The 20,775-nt window shown below is 43.2% G+C and overlaps 1 protein-coding gene across 2 annotated transcripts in view; it reads right to left on the minus strand.

The window, feature by feature from the left end:
• Positions 1-298: 298 nt before the first annotated feature.
• ANTXR2 (ANTXR cell adhesion molecule 2) overlaps positions 299-20,775 on the minus strand; it is a 125,262-nt gene continuing 104,785 nt past the window's right edge. For both annotated transcript variants that reach the window (XM_076337498.1, XM_076337499.1), the window contains one exon: positions 299-2,194. In XM_076337498.1, coding sequence (XP_076193613.1) covers positions 2,156-2,194 — 39 coding nt within the window. In that variant the 3' untranslated portion in view covers positions 299-2,155. The remainder of the gene's footprint in view (positions 2,195-20,775) is intronic.

The raw sequence follows: 20,775 nt of genomic DNA on the forward strand, positions 1-20,775 counted from the left end.
ATTTCACGAGGTACGGGAGCCACAAGCCATCTCTGTGGGCGCTTTATCATCCTGTTTACATGACTGATGCTACGTACTGTACGAGCTGGTGTCTGACAGGTTCTCAATAGCTGTGGAACAGTCAGGAGCCCCCAAGTTAGGCCGTGGCAGGCCTTCTCGGCACGCCACGCGGGGCCACAGGAAGGTGGGCTGTCTTTTGAAGCCGGTATCGAGGGTGACCGTGTAGCTGGCAAAATGAAGGTGTAAGTTGTGAAGAGGATGGGAGGCTAGGGGGGGACGAGAAGGAGGAAATAATCACTGAAACTTAGATAGTAATTTTATTTATAGTCTAATGTGCACACATGGCTGTTGATGATGAGGCTACCAGTGACATAAATAAACTCAAGCAAAAGATGTAAGCGAGTGGATATATGTAAAGGCTTCTTTGGGCAGTGCCACAAATTTGGACACCGACCAAGAGAATTATTTATGTCCCTTGCAATTTCAATGAAGAGCACAAAGGAGATAATTAGACCAGGATGCTTCGCATTGCTCTTTCCATCTTGTGCACATTCATGCCCACCGAATGTGAAATGTTCGCCTTTTCCCCTCCAACGTGATGGTTGTTGAACTTATTTTTAGTGTCATTTGATAAGCCTCCCTGCTCGCAGAGAGACATCCCACTGACCCAGCCACTGGTCATTGTCTATACCAGTTCCCATCAAAGCGGGCGCGCTTTGTCAGGTTTCGACTCGAATATCCATTTTGCATCTGAAGTACAGTATCGAAAGTGACTGGATCATTTGAGCCTTTTTCTTCAGCTGCTCCCTCCTTCCTCCCCCACAGTGTTTCCGCTCACGCTAACATAATTTGGCATCGTCGACGTGACACGACACTGGTTTTTCTAAAAAATTATAATACATACATTGTCAATGTTTTGTGATGGCCAGCGCTCCCGTAAATTTAATTTCTAAATTGATGGAAGGAGGTCTCTTTCCATTGCTGAATCTTAACCAATGCTCGGTGCCCCCTCGAAAATCGAGTAATGCACATACAGTAATAGGTCATTCAATGTCAAAAGGCATAAAAAAGATGAGCAAAATCTTCACAGGCTGCTGCTTGCTGTTGCCTTTAATTATATTAATTAAACTTTGAAATTCTCATGCAAAGAGAGTTGCTGGCTTGTGACGCTGAAGAGCCCTTGGAGATTTGGGGGGGAAAAAAACCCTGAGATACCAGTTTAGTGGCTACTGCTTTTTTTTAATCTTAAAAAAAAATTAAAAAAAAAAAAATACATAAGCCTACAACTGCTAGGTATGTTTATAGATGATGATGTTTTATGCGCTACTGAACTCCGAATGCAGGAAAGGGGAAAGAACCACCAGCCACAGTGTCAAGGTCTTGAAGCATCAGTCCCTCAAACTCCGCTCAAGATCTCTGGTTACAGGCTGTCTTCCCATGGAATAACGCTCTATTAATTTTCTTCCTGTCCCGGGTGCTTAATGAAAGAAAGGTGTCTTCAAAAACTAAAGGGCAAAGTCTTGCTTGCTACCAATACCTTGAGGCATCCTGTCTACATTTTGTCATGCGTGTGCACTTTTCAGTGTTAGAATGACAAGATTTCCAGTCCGAAGGTTCCCGTAAGGCACGATGCGATGGGAGACTCGCAAGGGTTTTGTGATCTGACATCGCTGTAAGGCACTCAACTCCAGCGCTTGCCTAGCCTGGTGGGAATTTTTATCCTCTGCCTTTGGCTAGTAGTCCCTGTTTAAATAATACGTGCCATCTCTGCATCTGAGAAACTTTGCATCTCCGTTAAAAGCACATTACGTCCTGAGAATTTATAGTCCGTAAAAAAACCATAAAATAACAAAAATAGAAAAACATTCTCATCTTTGGTGTCTGTATTCTCCCTTTTGTGTTCTACAAAAGCATAGGCATGCAAGTCAATGCTTCTTTTCTTGTCACTGTTGCAAATCACAGAGTATCAATGCACTGGGGTGAAACACAGGAGCTCGGTACAGCAGTGCTGGCTCCTGGGAGCGGGGAATGCAGAAACCTTCTGAGTTCGGGCTTGAAGATGATCCAAGAAATGTGAGGAAGCGCTCGGTTCTCTCTCCTTGGTTGAAAAGTGGCGATGTGGCTGTCTTTCCTCCTGGTATCCTCTTCTCCTCCTCTACTGAGACTGAACTCGGGTGAAGTTGATACATCGGCCCTGAGGGGGGGGGGAAGAGAGAAGCTCTTATTGGTGGAGTAATAAATGCAACCAAGATTTTTCAAATGCCGAATATTAGATGCTAGAAGGCGGCTGCAATTTAAATTCAGATGTTTGTGAAAATAACATACCCATGAAAAACCTTTTAAGAATTAATGGAAATTACCCAGAGTGAGGCACTACACTTGACTTACAAATTTATGATGTTAGGAAAGCAGCGATGACACAGAAGACACATTTTGAACACTCTCAGGTCTTTTGTGAGGATAATTTACAAATTCTCGGTAACTGTAGTGAGCAAACCCAAACCTATCTAAACCTGGTAAAGGAAGATCATGGCAAAGACAGATACTCCCCACAGATCTCCCCCAAGCCAAACCCTCACGCAGTGCAGCGCAGATAAATGTGACTGTTAGTAAGCAGAGCTGCTGCTGATTTGAAACTGTATTTTATTAGCAATTACCCGAGCTCTGCATCTATAAACTCTGTTCTTATGTGCTTTGAAACCGCTGTGTACCAAAAGGAAAAGCGGTTTCTCTTGGTATCATACCCGAGTAAATACCATTCTCCCATAAATGGGCCCAGAGTAATCTTGACAGCTTTTGGTGTAGCTGAATGAAACAAATCCACTACCAAAAATCGTGACCCCTTTTTATTAATTTGGGATAAGCACTAAAAACTGCCAGCCACTTCTCGGAGCTTATTTAAATGTCCAAACTCCAAATTGATCATCGGTTTTTGAAGTAGGGTGTACTCTCAACAGAACAGCTCCTCTCTTTAAACAGCTTTTCTGGGCACAGCAGCAATACCTTTCCTTTCTGTGATGGAAAAAGCCAGCTTCTAGCAAGCCTTTGTTCAGGACTTCTCCACCCGAAGAAAGTACTTCTCCAGGGGTATGATATGGAAGTATTAAGTACTTGTATGAAAACGCATGTGGTACGATTAGTGAATGCCAGCCGGTATTGCATGTTTTTGGCATGAAGTTCTTCATTAACTACAAAGTCTTTCCATTCGAGTGGGCCCTGTAACGTAAAATCCCGCACCGGGTGGTCCGTAAGGTTCCCCTCAGCCGGGGACTGCATCTGGGTCTGCAGTAGCCTGTTCTCAGTGCCTATCTCCGGACTGTGGGGGAGATCTTGAAAGGTATATAGGGGTGCAGGTTTCACAGAATTTAGAGGGACTTTACATGAAAGTCTCCTCAAAAGGAAAAAAGCTGAGTGTGTTTTCTTTTCTCTGTCTCCTTCAATTCCTACCTGAGGACTTTGAAATTGCCGTGTCTATGAAGTAATTTATAAGAGAACTGTAAAAGATGATGCCAAGTAAACTGTGCTAGTTTTTGAACAGGCAGCTGTGCTTACGCTTTGAATCCTTATTTCTTTTTAAAGATGCATGGGTGGGGGAAAATTACTGCTTTCTTCTTAAACCTAGGAGATTATGGAATTATCAAATGAAATTAGGGCTGAAATTCATATTCCTTTCATTTATTTATTTTGATCTAAGTGTTCTACCGGTGAACAGGGAGGGTGGTTGCACACAGTGTTATTTGGCATTACTCAGGCAAGTCTCACCTGCCCTTGACTGGCACGAAACGGGCAGTGTTCTGATCAAGGGATTTTTTTTTTTCCCCCTAATACTCTTCTAATGATTCTACTTCTGTCAACTGTATAATAAATATAAAACTGGTGAATAGGTGGGTACAGTAATTGTAGTAACTTCTGGCTGCTACCATCTGTATTGTAAATGCAGAAGAGATGCAGAGAGATCAACCAGGAGTGCAAAAAGATTCCTTTAAAGGCAAAGTATAATAGGTCTGGATATCTTTATGCGCCTTTCCATTTGCTTGTTTTGTTTGTTGTTGGTTTTTTTTTAAATTAAGCATATAAAAATGAATTCTGTGGTAGAAGCGAAGTATTTCTGGAGCATAAAATCCAGAAAAGCTCTGCAACTTGAGCACTTCTGAGGACAGAGCTAATGTTAAATAAACACTGACAGCAAGGATGTTTACGTCCAAGTTAATGCCACAATGGAACAAGACTCTGCAAAACATTAGCAGAGAACAGGTAATGGGGGAATTGCAGTAGTTCCTAGCGGATGTAATTAATATAACATCGATACAAAATTTCTGCTTTTGTTTGTAGCTTTCTCACCGTTCTTTAAAGATAGTTACCAGTGCATGAATTTATATGAATTTTGGGCAAATGATATGACTATTATTCATTTTGGTGTTTGCATTCAGTTTGCATTTAGAAGGCATTTTAGTGGCTCAATGCTTTACCTGAGGTCTGAAATAATCACTGGAATCAAAAATAAGTTCTTCAAGGTCTGACTGCATGAAGTCAGTAAGTGCAGTGCATTAAGAGGGGCCGAGTCTGTTTTTAGCTCTTGAGAATGGCATTAATGAACTATATAACAAATGTTGTTAAAGGGGCAAACTAGCCCCTTAGTTCTAGGCAAGACGGTGTTCTGTGGCCCTAGGAAGGATTTCCAGTTGAAGAGCCATGTGTAGAAAATTGGGGAGAACTTCCACCTTGAAATCTTTTTACCAAAGACAGCACGGGTTTCTATCTCTGCCTTCGCTGGGATCCTAACAGGTAGCATGAATGTAACTGTCGCTACAAATCCACTGTGAGCTGCACCAGCAGTGAAGGCTGAACCGCTCTGCGGTTAGAGCTGCTCCCGCTGCTCTGTCCTGGCTGCTCCGGGGCAAGGGGGGACATGGCAGGTCTGTAGCGCTGGGCCCTGCTCCACTGGCCAGGTGCCTTCTCCTAAGTGCCCTGCAATTCTGGAGTGTCCATTGGCTTCTAAAGGCTGACCATGAGTGGTAGATGATTTTTGAACAATATGAGGGGGGAATGGAGGAGGAAAGGGAACATAAACCTGTTCCAAAATAAATTTGGAAACTGTGAAGCCTTAAAATAAAATTTAGAGGTGATATCTGGGGAATTACAGGGCATAGCTTTCACTAGAATTAAGAAAAAAACCTGCTGTTCTGTTCTAAACATGTCTTCTCTGCCAGCCTCTAGTAAGGGTTGGAAGGGTTTTGGAAGACGCTCCTGTGATACTTCTTTTTTTCCTTTCTACCTGAGGTAGAGTGACTTCCACTATGAACCTACCCATAGGCATTAAGTTAGTAAGTATATTTGATGTATGATCAGATACTGCTATTACTTCTGTGAATTTCTGTACTGGCAACTTTGACTACCTTTTCTTATTTAAGAAAACTGGAGGATGAGAGATTTCAAATGAAAACAAAGCCTTCTGTATAAGAAGCCATTTTTTGCGTACAATGTGATGCTCGCAGAGGACAGAGCTGAAATCAGGATGTTGGAAAATACACTGAAAGTGCTAATTAATGAGAAGGTCAGGAACACTGTAGTGTCATTAACGGAACAGCAAATACCGCACGCCGGCATAGCAGAGAACAGCTTTTACGTTTAGGCAATGGGATGTGACAAGGTGCCTGGCCTCACAATACCTACGAATGAAATGCATTAAGAAGTAGCTTTCAAGCCAACATAAAGGGCTTTGAGCTCTCACTGTGCTTGCAATTTAAGTCCAACTTACACAATTACCATATATACCTTTCATATTATTATTTTTTAGCAAAAATAGATACATGTATATCAGCAAGCCTCTCTCTTGGTCAGTTTGCCACAGTTTATTTCATGTACATAACTCTTTCCCCTAAATGCTGGCCTAGAGGGTTTTTCCTTCCAGGACGAGTGGTTCCAGACATAGCAGGGACAGAGAAGATCCTTTAATGAGCAGTTACCATTATGGTTCCCCACTCATCTCCCATGGTCTCTGCCCTCAACGTCCCTATTCGAGGACTCATGGGGAAGGAAGGAGAAAAAGAAGGAATTGTTTGGTCAGCCAGACCCCTGATCATGTAAGCCATCCAACAGGCAGACAAAACACCATTAACTGGACCTTTAATCTCAAAGCACCTAAGAAATACCAGCTATCAAAACACTGTCAATATCAGACAATAATAGATAATAACAAATACACTGTAAGTAGTTTGAGATTTTAAACCATTCACATTCTGGAGTGGGCGAACTGAAGTAGGCAGAAGATAAAAGACTAATTTTCAATTGTTAAGAATTTACCACTCCAGATCAAACCAATATGAACTGTAGGTTTTCATGAACTAGAAAACCGGGTTGTATGTGATGTAAACAATACCACTGTCTTTGTGCCAGTTGGGTTTGAGAAAAAGATGCATACTTGTGTAAGTCGTTCCTCTAAACGAATTTAAAACCTCCTATGTAGCGATATCTATTTCATCATTAAGACCAGCTTTTAGAAACAGAATATTAAATTTTTCTTCTGATTAATCTGAACTTTACGAAAAGGACTATTTACCTAAATAGAAGCACTGTTTACCAAACAGTAGACTCATCAGTCTATTTTTGGCCTTCACAATTAAAACATGCTTGTTTTAACTATGTAACTAATTATACCAGTGAATTACCATCCTAGCAGCATTGCTATGATCCACCAGTTTGGCGAGTTAATGTTACACTCATGTCCCCATACTCAATTAAACAATCAATACAACCAATTTGAAATCAGATGTATCATGCCTTGTAAATTACTGGATCATAAACCTTAACAATACCAACATGTAGTCAGTATAAAATTGAACTAAATTAGTGGTTTAGGACTAGAGTAATTGAAAAAATGAGTTACGCAAGCATTCTGTGATCTTCGTGTGGAATATGGGAGTTGTCTCCATGTACCAGATTCAACAGGAAAAAAACCCACCCTTAACTCTTGAAGATGCACCACAGGTACTGCAGGAGAAGAATACGGCAGGTATTTAACAAAAAAAAAAAAAAAAAAAAAGGAGGAAAAAACTCTACAGCAAGGTTTTTTACCTAAGAAGGAATACTTTTATATTACATCAAAGCCATTTCTTAAATTGCTGAGTATCTTACTGAATTTAAGCTATGGGGCAACCAAGATGAAGTCCTTGCAGGGCACACAATCTCAAGGGAAGTGGATGCTCACACTGAACTGCAGATTAGAGCCTCACATGGCAATGCCCCAAAAAAAAGGCACCAAGAGGTGCCTGCAGAAACAGCTGTGTTTCCTCCTCCAGTGTGACCTTCTGCGAGCCTGTACGGCTCTGCTGGAACAGTGCACTGGGCATGTGGAGGAGGATACCTTTTGGACTGCACCCTGATATAAGCCTGGAACTCAGCTGTTGATGTTGGCTAGATAGGTATGAAAAGCACTTTAATTTGTATGTGTGCATGTGTGAGCTCATGTGCACCGCCTTCCAGTGATCTATAATGTAACACTGGGCTCTTCGATGGAGGCAGCTGGGGAAACTGCACAGGCTCCGCTGGAGCTGAGCCCGCTTCCCGCACGGCCAGAGCTGGCCTTCCCTGTATTCACCATGTAGCTCCTGCGTGATCTAGAGAGTAAATAGGTTTTTGCTTCTCTGCCACGTTTTTTTCAAACTGAACTACAGACTTTCTGCTCTTTCCGCTACAAGCTGCAAACGTGTACTGCCATAAAACTTTGTCCTGGTCAGCCACTTAAAACTGTCTATTGAGGTGGGGTTTTTTCTTCCCCTCAAGTAACACAGCCAGAAGACACGCTGCTCAGCAAAACGAGTTTCAAAATACGCAGGGCTGAGAATGAGAGGCAGCGCTCTCCTGGAGATGACTAATAAATTTTGCTAGATCTTTCCAAACTGAAATAGATGAAAGGCAACAAAGGTCTAATAGTAGATTTAGAATGAGTAGCGGGATGATAACTGGCCATCACAGAAGTTGTATGCATTGTGTTTGTTGAGTTGAACGCACAAGTCCCTTACTGACATCGCGGGCTAGGAAAGCTCTTCATCCTCACTTTCCCCCGCATCATAGTATTAGGTGGAACTGAACTGCAGGGTGGGCACGGGCTGGTGGGGAGCGGAATGCCAATGCCATAGCTGCCTGCTTGGCTGGGGAGAGTTTTATTGCCTTGAGTCGTGTCAGAGTATAACTTTTTCTATTACTAAGTACTATCTGGAGTGCCTAGAGCTTTTTGAGAAGCATCTTTTTTAATGTATGACATATATGCAAAGGAGAGATAAATGCACAGATACAGATACATGGGCTCCGTTCCTGGTATCTCAAATGTGGACTGGGTTTGCCAAAACAGTGACAGCAGTCCCCACAGTACTACCTCCGAAGCTGAAATTTGGCAATAGAACTGTTCCTCTTTCTTTTCCTGCGTGATAGGCTTTTTGTACTCACATGTGAAGTACTATACTAATCAATACCTTCTGAACCTAAGGGCCTTGCTGCGTGGAAAGGACTTTTCCAAAATGAGTATTTAATCACAGGTTGGATAACAAATGCTTTATGTTTTCTGGTTTGCTCTCTTTTATTGTGTTACGTAATTGCCTAAAAGGATGCAATTAAAGGAAGTCAGGTTCTCTATATAAAACCTTGAACCCAGCGTCAACTTCTGGATGCTGTCACAAGGGTCCTGGTGAGATGTGATCTGCTTTGAGGCTGTGGATCCTTCATCACAGCCTTCCTCCAAATGCTACTGAGCTGACAGGCTCAGGCTACCTATGAACTGTAACCAGTATGACACAGAAAGTTGAAGGGACAGAATATCCTCAACTTGAAACAGGACTTCAAATCATTCGCTTAGCATTTAAGTAGCTGGCTATTGCTGGGTAGTCATTGGTCATATGAGGTAGCTTTTAACATACCACCTTCAACCGACTGTCTCTGGCTACTGTTTCCTTTGGTATGTTTGGCCTTGCTTGTAGTATTCTTCAGTAATTCAGAAAAGGCAGGTGTGAAGCAGTCTGTAAAATCAAGGAGGGTGGAGATGGGATGGGATGATATCCAGCCACCCAGCCTATGCTGCACCGTCTGTTCTCAAGTACTTCGTTGCTCAACCATACCTTGTCCTTGTGTCTGACTTAATTTCTTTAACGTGCTGAGTAACTGTATATATAGGAAAAGGTTCCCTGTACACTGCTGAATTGTTCAGCATCCAACTTAGGACTGATAAGAACAACTGCATTTTCCAGAGGAGCACTTACAGCTCTGTTTTGTCCAGAACAGTTGCATTACCCCATATAATATACAGTGTCGTAAAAGATTGGCTCATTTTGGCCTTGGAAGATCAAGATCTTCCAAGACATACCAGCAGAAGCTGCGAATCGTGTGCTTCTACCCCCATCTGCAGTGTTCCCATAAAGAGAACATACCCTTTTGGGATTTGTCATTTATATGGCACACGTGAGCTCCGTGCCCTCCAGCCCAATTGATCGGTGCCCGCACAGCCGTGAGGAAGGAGAGGGTTTTAGAATAACGTCACTCATGAGACACGTATTTAGCAATGTCATTTATGTTGGCCCTGTCTTCACAGCATTATCAGAGCATCTTTCATCTCTGTGATCGGTGCATCCCTGTTAGCCCAGCTTTGTCGTTCCTTAGGAAGCTGTCTTCTCGCGACAGCTCTCCACGACAGTCTGCCAAGACTGCTGGTGCAGTTTGGATCAGCAGACGAGAATCTGGTTTACCTGATTCTATTTCTTCTTACACTTATTTTCCCTGTGGCCCAGCCTGCAGTTTGCCTCTCTAAGGAATCAAAGTTGAGAGTATCGGCTTCTTTCCTGTAGCCGTTTCAGTAAAGGACAGGACTGTGTAAAAATTTTCTTCATTGCTAATGCAAGGGAACAGGCAATTTCCTGCTTTCCAAACCTCTTTAGAATCATTAACTCCCAGTACAGAGCTTACCGGGGATAATGAACTCCTACACATGTTCCTGACCTGCACTCATGTGCAGTTGTGTCAATAAAAGGGCCTTTTAAAGGAATAAAACCGGCAGGGGTTCAAACTAGGCACTGAGGTGCCAGCACTGGCAGCACCTTCCTCAAAGTCCCGTAACAAGAGCTGAACAGTGGTGGCTGTTTCCTTACTGGAATAATCCCACTGCTTCCCCTCAGCAGAGTCTGGTACCATGGAGTGGAACAAGACAGCAGCTTGTGCCGACACGCTTGTGTCAGGCTCAGGAGCCAAACGCCGCTGTCTTACAGCCTTCAGAAAGGGCCATCAATGATCTTCCCGAGCTGTAGCCGGCAAAAGCAACATTAACTAGAGCTAGTGTCACCTTGCCCCCATCTCCTGGGCATTAAAATTCTACTGGCATTAACATCCGTGCGCTTCTTTACTAGCTCCCCCGCTCGGGATGTATTTCACTGCCATAACCGTTATAATATTACGCTCACCTCATAAATATCCGTTGACAACCTGGAGCATACAACTGAAGTTAAGTTTGTTGTTTTTTTTTTTTTTTTAAAGATAGCTGATTTATATGTTTACTTTGGAGAGGGGTTGCTAACCTACCCATGTCCTGTTAAGCTCGAAGCAGTGTTCCGAGATTTAAACTGACATCTCTTGTCACACTTGCTCTTTGTCCCTGACCATCAGGTAATCCCTTGTCTCAGAGACCCGAGAAGCTCAGAACATTATAAGAATTTGGAATTGGCTTTACACTTCTGCTAATAGAAACCTCTGTGCTCCGTTGCCAAGCTCTTAGTGCTCAAACCTCATCTCTGCAGATGTGCATTGCTACCAGCATGTTTATTTTATATAAAGCAAAACCATTTGTCAAACAAGTTGTCAGAGTTTCCTGTCCTTGCGTATGTCGCGTTATTGCCCACAGAAGACCACCCACAACAGGTTTCAGTGGCTGCGTGCTCACCAACTGCCAGCCTAATGCAGTGCCATTAGGCAGCCGCGCAAGTTGCAAGTGAAGAAGTCCCAGTCGGCATCCCTGAACCACACTATGGTGGTAAATCTTTAGCACCTGGGAAAAGATGACTAGCAGTGCTATACGCTGCTGGAAGTACCATTTTTCACGGAATAAATCAGGAGTGAATTTCTTAGAGGAATGATCTTGAACTGGCGTTATTGCTACAGAACCCATCACTACTGATGCAGACATCAGGATCATTTCTAAGGCTGCCCAAGGAGGCTTTCTCCCCAAAATTACTTAATTGATGGCTGAAACGTCACTGACAGAGATGAGGTAAGCTCTAAAGCCCAAGAACAACACTGGATGGGCTCAAAATCCTCCTAAAGTAACAACAAAGTAATAAAAAGAAACAAACTACAGATGAACAGCGCTATTTTTACCCTAAGAGGGATTTTTTTTTCACTCTAGCAATTTTTGCCAGTAATTTGAGATAAGTCAGAAGGCATATAACTTGTTCATTATCCTCCCATTTATGTCATGCAGCCTCCTTAGCACACGCATGTGAACCTCATGATCCTTCCAAGCAATCTAGCAGTCCTGTAGGTCAGCTTTCACAAGTTGCATAATCTGAATTTCAAGAACAGTAGTTTCACAATGACAACTGGCATCATCTGCCTCAAGAAAAGACTGCTTTGAGGAGAATGTGCCAGCACAATTACAGGTACCTCAGTAGCTGACTCTGATTTCACAGCCACCTTTCATCCCTTGGTCCTGCTTTAGTTGTAGGCAAGTAAAGTGAACGTGGGGTAAAGTGCAGAAAAGGAGGACAGGACTAATTTCTTTTAAAAGATAGTTCCTGTATTTCTGCACCAAATAAATACTGTATTTTAGAGTTTAGGCCAACAAAACTGCCAGTAATAGGTTCAAAATAGGTATTTTAAAGATGCTGTCTAAATATATAAGATGTGTAATGGATGGCCAAGATCCTGTTGCTGCTATGTCAGGCAAGTAGTTCTTGCAGGAAAATATGCAGCTCAGTTGCAGCCATCTGCCTCAAACTTTTACCTTAATATAAATATTATGCAATAAGTATTAATTTGTGGGAAGAAACCCTGTGGGTATCTTAAACCCATTTATGTGTTATATCTGATGTAGTCCCGACTCAGCAGTTCATTACTGTTGAACAAAGTTGCTAAGTTGTGGGTTTTGGTTTTTTTCAAGTGCCTGCGATTTAGGCATGCGTTCTGGTAAATCTCGTGTTGACGTGGTTTGCTAAACGTTTGGCACAAACATTCACTGATGCAGAGCAAGTGTGCACGTATAAAATGCTCCTGTTGTCATCTGACAGGGCTTGGTACCCGTTTCGTACACACTTTGCTTAGAAGTAAATTAAAATACTTGGTGCGCTGCAGTGAGGAGTCGAGGGGTATTATCTGTAGTATTTTTAGGACACTGGCGGCTTTGAGAAAATGCTATTAAGAACAGCTTTTCACCCCACTAATAACGCTTATTTTGTAACTGGACATATGGACATTTCGGCACAGTTGCTACAGCGAACAAAATCTTCAAAGTACATGTTTACCAGTGGTGTAACCTTGTGAAACCCAGGACTGAAGGGATTTGGTAGCTCAATATGCTATGTGGCACTGAAAGGAGTGCTTCTGCCAAGACTCGTGGTACTTGAGAGCAAAGATGCAGGGCTAGACTTTCAACACTGTTTTCCCACCTTTGAAATTCCAAGTAACCTCCGCAGAGTAATCTGAAAAGCTCCATCCACACTGAACTTCTGCTAATCAAGTCAAACACGAACAGCACAGGTGCCGTACAGCTCCTCGCCTGCATCTGCACAGACCTGTGGACTGTGGGGCTGCTCGGAAGCAGGGCTACCATCAGTGCAAGCGAGTGCAAAAACTATGGTTATTCTCATCGTCTGTACTCCCCTTGTGTCTGAGTGCCAGTCGCTCTGTCATTTATATACCAGGGGGGCAGCTCTTGCCCTGACCGGTTTTCAGAGAAGGACAAGAAGGCGAGTGGATTGCAGAGGTATGCAGGCAGCCAGGGAACGGAAAGGAAATAAGTGCTCGACTAGGGTGAGCATTTGCCATCCTGCCTAGACAGGTTTTGGTAACGAAGAAGGGAGGGGTTTATCTTCCTTTGCCAAGTTTTCTGTGACTGCTTTATTCAGCAGTTCTGCAAATAAACTACTGCCTTGAAAAAGAGTGGTTGTGACAAGCTGCCTCTCCTGCGAGTTGGCCTTCCAGGTCTGGGAGAAGAGAGCACGACGAGCTGCTGAGCCGGTTGTGTGGGCCTTAGGGGAGAATAAAACTGTATGCATTTGTAGCATCTGCTTCAAAAGGAGGTTGTGGCAAATATTTTATTCAGCAGAGCTGGAGGTCTCCTGTCTCTAGAGGGCAGGAGTTTGTTGTTTTCCTCATACAAGGCAAGCAGTGCTTATGCAAAAGGAAAGGATGTGGAAATGGCCTGGAGAGTCCCTGTTTTTCTACCACGGATTCTTTGGAGCGAGGGCCCCAGCGTGTCTCCATCTGACCCCTTGGCAGTAAGCCTCCCTCACTTACAGCGCTTCTGCCTCTATGGAAATACACCACGGCCTGGCAAGGTTTGACCCTTCTTTCCTGAAGGACACATTCTTGTTTTCCCATTGCAAGCGCCTGCCAATGGAGGGCTCTTCTCCTTCAGATCTAATTATGCCTTGGAAGGCAGATCAAGCTTGTTCTCACTGCCAGAGGGAAAGTGATCTCTGTCCTGGCGGCCATCCCAGCACACACCTAACCCAGTGCTGACGTTTGCTCACGTGGGCGCGATAACCAGGACACTTATTCTCCCATCATGCCCAGAGTGATATGCTGAGCTGTCACTGGGAGAGCTCCCTCTCCTCAAGTGAGAAACCAGAGGGGTGGAATGGTAACGCTCATTTCCAGGTGGAGCTTCGAGAGCTCTTCCTTAATATCTGCGGTATACATGCGTCACTGCAGTGGGGTGGGGGTGCTGAAGAACAGGAGAGAGGTTTTCTCTGAGAAGTGTCTTGGCTCTTTGAACTCTTCTAAAACTTTCTGGGATGAATCCTTGTCAGGGGTAAATATTACTGGGGTTCCCATTTATGTTATGGGAGGACTCCAGCCAAACTGACAGCAGGGCAGGCCTGATCTTTAGTGCCAAATGGTCTCCTTGTGTTAGCATCCTAAATGACTTCTCGAGTCCTCTACATCTTTTTTAGGAAGAAAAGAAAGAGAATATGCTACTAGATGCATCACATTTCAAGCCTTGTAAAATCAGAAACAGAGCCCAATTTTAAGCCCATTAAAACCAAGAAACATCAAAACCTGGCACTTTGGGGTCTTTTTCATCTAAAAAGGCTAAGAATAACAGACATTTACAGTTCCTAGAGATGGCATCTCTAAAGCAGAAGTCAATCGTCTCCATTATTCTTCCTTCCTCCCCTCTGTGCAACTACCCAAAGTGAGAAGAATGCAGTTTATCTTTCTCTGAAATCAGAGGTAACAACAGATAAACCATAACTGTCAGAACCACCATTCTCTTCAAACTCCTTTTCTCCTCCATCGTGAACTGAACTCGGGAAAGTCCCCTTCAAGCCCCTCCTAAAATCTCCTTCCTTTAGGAATACTTCCCAGTCTCCTTTTCATGATCTACTTCTCCAACCCAGGCTTTTCTGAAGAGATGTTGTCGTCTTCAAACAGCTTATGTATTTAAGAAGCAGATGCTCCACAGGCGTAAAGTCCGTAAGTCATCCAGGGGTCATGTTCTCAGCTCGTAACAGAGCAATAACATGGCATGCATACCCCAGCCAAAAACCTGGCCCGTTTGATTTTACGGTATCTGACTGGCATATGATAATTACTTCTAAAGAGAGAAGTCACCCCAATTATATAGCATTTAGGATGCTATGTAAAGGATTTAAAAATAATTATCATGCAATTATTATGAGGAAAAAATTCCACTTAAGAAATTCTGTGGGAAAATGTGAATCTATTTGAAGATGTAGATAGGGTTTAAGTGGATTCTCTTAGGAGGAAGACCAGAAAGGCCCCGGTACGGCAGGAGGGTGCAGCTCTACCACAGCTGTGACCGCTTAGATTGAGGTGGCTCTGTAGATGGGAAGACAGAGCCCCAGCAGGAACCTCGCTCTGCCACGCAAATGCCTGCACACACACTGCATGTAGCAGCCCTCTAGATGCCACTCTGATCCAGCTGTCACTTCACCAGCCGAAGCCTTTACAGCGATATCTGATAGCTGGATCCTTCACAGCGATAATGAATTCAGCATTAATGACACTGACCACTGGGCCCAGTAAAGAATGCGGATGCCAAGCTGTTTCCCCACCCCTCGACCCATGTCGGCTTCCCCGGTACAATGAGTACACGTCAATGAGTAAACTCTCCTTCCTGCAGACAAAATCCCAGAGCACATCATTAGGCTTTTGTTTTAATTCAAATGGATTAGTAATCATAAACTTCACAGATATTTGGACATCCCTCTTCTCCCCTCAAAAAAAACCGCTTCTCCGTTCAGAGCAGTGTTAGAAGTGGCAGCTCCAGAATCCTCCACCTTGGACCAAGACCTAAATCCTTCGTGAAAACCAAACCCTCACGTAACACCGTAATTAAAATGACTGCAGAATATATTTTCTCCTGTGGCCTGTTCCACATCTGATTTAGGCCTTCTGGATTATGAGAGAAGAGAGTCTATGAAGCTCTCTGATTTATGTTCATACACATCTCTGTCAGTATGCCTTGCTCTCAGTTTGCAAAGATGTCTATTAATTGTATGTCAGGCATATTTCTAAAGGTGCTAATTTACTTCTGTTGTTGCTAACATTACTGCTGGTTGAAGCCCTAGCCATTGATCTGCTGTACTCAGAGAACACAGAAGAAGAGATTGCTCTAACTAGTCCGTTACGATAACAAGTGCTGATTTCTGATGCTAATAAATGGGGACAAAGATGAAATGCCAATATGCGTTTCCACATCCGCCGAGCATTTGAATTAGGAGTTGGTGCCTCTGCCCAGGAACACAAACTGTTACAGTGAGAGCTGCATGTTTGCCCCCCTTGCAGACAAAATTAAAGCTTAATCTCTCATTTGGACATTATAGACGGCAGAAGAGAGATGCTGCTCGGAGTCGCAGTGCTCTGGTGAACTGTAGCTACGCATAGCAGGCACAGGTCAGAGCAGCCTTTGAGTAACAGAGCTCTTACATGATGGAAGATGAGGATCAGTCAGCAGCCAGCAAAGGAAGAGAGGAATGTAAGAGTTCTCCTCATACAAGAAGTTATTCCAGCAAGCAAGACAGGGTGGGCAGCACACATGCAGCAGGCTTCTGCAGTAATTCTTTGTCAAGAGGTCTGTAATTTAGGAAGACTTTTGTTCTGGATTATCTTGACAGCTAGCAGTACTCTCCTTATTTCCTACTAGGAAGGCATTTGCTAACAATTCACTTGGATGTACTAGTGTCACAGTTACCAGCTTCTGTTAATTTTTAGGCACTGCTTCTGATCTCACGTGTCTTGCTGAAAATCAGGAATAGTTCCCTTTAAAGTCAGCAGCATAAAGCTCATGGAAATAAGATCAGAAGCTGGTCCTCAACTTGTATTATGACATTGTGGTGTCTATCATGGGCTCTTTTTCAGGACTACCAAGCAGTTGGCCCATCACAAGCGGTGCTGGCAGCCTCTAGGATGTGTGCACTGCAAAGAGATAGTGCTGAAGTCCTGCAGCAGTTGCACTCTTTTCCTTGTGGATTGGGGTATGTGGGGTGAAGTCTGTATTCTCTGAAATATTTTTTCCTCATTGGAAATCACTGCTACAGATGTGCTTAGTGGAGATGCTGATGTTCTCCAGAAGCTAGGAGAAGTGTCTCGTGGCGACACAGTCAAACTGCATTTATTCTCTTCCCTGTACATTTTTCCTAAGTGTACATTACCAGGTACTACTGCAAAAAGGATTTGGTGTGGGTCTTTTTATGCTCTGAATCCTGAGGAAGGATAGGGTGGTTATGGTGGACAGAGCTACCCACATGGGATTTGCTTCTGTCGCTGCCCAGACACTGTCTAGATCACTTGACTTAAAAGCACCTCTGCGCTGCCCTTCTTTCCTCTTAGGAGCTCTCCTGAGACACATGGGGGAATGGGTACGCGGTGCTGGGTTTTGTTCTGTTTTTCAGTTCCCACCTTTCTCTTTCTCCCTTCTTTTACTTTGATCAGTGTAATTTGTATAATCAGTTTGGGTTTTGGTGAGGCTTTATTATATGTATGCCCAGAGATCTTGGTATTAAGTGCATTTTATAAATTAATAAATAAATATGCTTATTTGTTGTAGAATTTCTATTGTTGATTTGGGAACAGTAAGCTCTTGCAAATCTCAGCTTTCACCTTGCCAATCACTGTATTCCTGTAAGTGCACTGCAGTTATTTGGAACCTTTTCTGGGTTGGTGCTGGCATCTTTTTGCTAGATTACATTTATGCATTAGTACCATCTGTGCCTGCTGTACCTTCTGTGAGTTAGCCTTGGCCAAATGACTGGCATTTATCTGGAAGTGCACTAAAAAAAAAAAAAAGAAAGAGAAAGAAAAAGAAAGGGGGGGAAGAAGGAAGAGAGACAGCAAGGATGGTACCTAGAGCTTTATGCTTGCTGCTGGCACTAATGGATCTCAGGGAGGAAGGCACACTGGTGAGCACAAACACCTGCACTGATGTCCCTCATTTCAACTGCTGATGAAATCTGCTGTGTCCTTTCTGAGTCTCTCTCTCTAAATAAGAGCTGCTTCATCCTGTCGTGGTACTCAAATAAATTTTCCCTACCCTTGTGTTCTAAAGGAAAGACAAACTGGCAAGGCTTAAGAGAAAAAACTACTGCAGTCTGAGGGACAGTTCTGGATTGGGGATGGTCTTCCTCCATTGCATCTTGTTTCAGTTTGGTCAGAGGAAGTTTGGACCAAGTGATGCCTTTAATCTGTCAGCTAATATTGAAGGTTATTTACAATATTGATCGCATATAGGAATGCAGATGTCACCATGCTGGGTTTATCATTTTGCTTTCTGTTCAGTGTCATCTGCTGGTCAAAAAAAACTTAGGTGTGAAATAGCCTCTTACGGTTTCCTTCCTATAAATAAAGGGAGAGGTGAGCAGTTTCTTCTGTTACTGTTTTTTAAGTGTCTGTGGTCTTGTTTGTCATAATAAACAAAAAATGCTCCCTGTTGAAAGTCAGAGAGTACTGATAAACAGCAGCATAGTAACCTTCTTTGAGGATTCCTGAGAAATCAGAGCATTTTGCACAGGCCAAAGCTTTACTACTACCTGTCTTTCAGCAGCAAGCAATACACCACTGCCGTGCTTTCACAGCCAGTCAAGGACCAGAGCCAGTCTCCACCTCCTGCCTGATCCTGCCTTGACTTCCTTCTCCCCGCTGCCTGTCTAGGGTGAGGTAGCTTCAAGAGAAGGGCCTCTGAACCATACATCTCTGTGTGTGTGCGAGACAAGGAAAGTCCTAACACTAATACAGGGAAGGGAATTCCTGGCAAAGCCAAAAGCATCATGGTCCAGGTCTGTCCACGCCTGTCTCTGGACAGAGACTGACGGGCAGCATCCAGAGCACCCCTCCGATATTTAGAGTATCTTTTTTCCCCAGTACAGCTACATCTGCATCACGAGGTAAATTGCTCCTAGCTCTGCAGCTCCCTCATCCAGATGAGTAGAGTCTGGTCATTTAAGAGATTGTGAACCAAAAGCAAATATTTCTTCATTCTACTATATTTTTGGTTTAAGACCAGTTTCATTGAACCCAAGAAAAAGAACTTTTGTGCATACTCTTAGTTGACAGCAGTTTGGATTAATTTGTCCTAAGTAGGTAGGTATAAAATACAAAGAGCAGATATAAATACAAATGAAGGAGTTCTTAAACTGAACATAACTGTCTGCTAAGAATTTAAAAGAGAATTATCTGGCTTAAAAATTAATTAAATCAGTGCAATGTCAGTCTGTCAAGAAAAATAATGTGCCTTACCCAGCCTAACCTACATTAGAGAAAGAGCACACAAGCTTCTGGCAGAGGGACTAAGAAGCCACCTCTGAGCGGTAGGAACACAGTTCCTACCGAGGCTGATGAATCAAACGTTCTACTCCAAAGGAGGACTCATCTTTGTGTTTGCCTAGACAGTGCCAAAACTGATGGAACTCTCTCTTACTTGTAATGTAAGCATTCCCTGAAATTAGGATGACCTTACAGTAGATCCTCTCAGCAAGAACAGAAGTTGGAGTATCAGCGGTTTTACTTACGCAGTTTGATGCACAGTCCGTTCATAGTGTATTTTTACTGAGATCTGATATTGAGCTTGTGATTTATACGTATACAGCATGTCTCCTTCAGGGGCTTACCTCTAATGCCTGTTCTTGCTGCTTAGGTGTTTTGCAATCATGGGGTGGGTGTCCTAGTGTGGGAATACAAGTCACATTCTTTCACCGAAGATACTCTTTGGTAAAGGCAATTTATAGTTAAACTAATGGCATAATCATAATTTGTATGGACTGCCTTTTGCTGTGGTATTTGTATCTCACGTAGCACAAGGACTCTTGGTCTGTAATAGCAGGCTTTTACCAGCAGCTTCACCGAGACAAGACAAGCCATTACGCTTCAGCAGTGCTGACGGCAGGTTCTCTAGGTGGTGGTGCATGAGGGAGGCACGTGGCTAGCCTCAGGCCTCTCGCCCACCCCGGGGGCACCAGTCCCTGCCCACCTAGGCCAGCCTTAACAGGGGAGGAAGGTCCACCCTGTGCTTGTGGAGCCCTTCCCTGGAGGGAATAGCTTGGGGATTACAGCCCGCTGGTGACACAGAAGGTATAAAAGCAACAGCGGCTGCTCTTGGTCTGTTGCATGAAGGTCAGTTTTTCAGGCATGCTCTTAGAGGCATACTGAACTGATCGATTCCCCAAAAATACTGGTTGGCATTCTCTTCTGTACACTTTGTGTTGTCTTGAACACTCTTACTTCAGATTTACATCGGGATATATGAGAGAAGAGCTAGAGCTAGTTTTATAAATACCTATATATAATAAATAAATTTTTTTGGTTTTGTTCTGAATGACCACTTTGACACTGTGGAATCTTTTCTACTAAGAATATGATATTTGGAATTCAAGTTTTGCTTTTTCTTTCTTTCCATATGTTCCGTGTTAAGCATATGCTATACTTTATATTTAAAAACTAGCAGCAGACTTGAAAAAAATAGCCCACACCACAAAAATATGTTTGCTTCATTATCAAAAGCTTCTGGTTTTTTGGTTTTCTTTTTTTTTTTTTTAACACATGGGGAGGAAATACCCTTGAGGACAATTTCAGAATGTGAAACTAACTTTTAAGAGCTGTGGAGAGAGTGAACATCTGGTTCTTCATTTGCAGCATACATAAGGCTTGTCAGAGTTTAGAGCTATACATTGCCATGTAGAGGTGGTGATCGATTTGTCAGCTTTGTAATTAAGGAAGGAAGCCCCTCCGCTTAATTTAGGAATTGGCCTTTGAATACTTGGATAATACTTAAACTGTCCTCTACTGAAAAACCGCACTGATAAAAATGAAGAATGACCAGCGTCTGACATCTGTGTAGGTTCCTACCTTCTGACCTAAAAGACCTTCTCTCTTACTTCCCTGTCTGGGATTACACAGGGTTTTCTTATTGATCTTCTGCTTCTGTATATAGAAGTGTACCTATTGCTTACCTAGTACTGGCAGTGAACAAAATGCAGCACAGAACTGGGCACAGCTGAATGCTAGGTCTGTATCTGGCATAGCCAGATCACAGCCATAGCAAGATGGGTGATCCATCTTGCAGTA

Source organism: Aptenodytes patagonicus, chromosome 4, assembly GCF_965638725.1.
Source record: "Aptenodytes patagonicus chromosome 4, bAptPat1.pri.cur, whole genome shotgun sequence".
Lineage (NCBI taxonomy): Eukaryota > Metazoa > Chordata > Aves > Sphenisciformes > Spheniscidae > Aptenodytes > Aptenodytes patagonicus.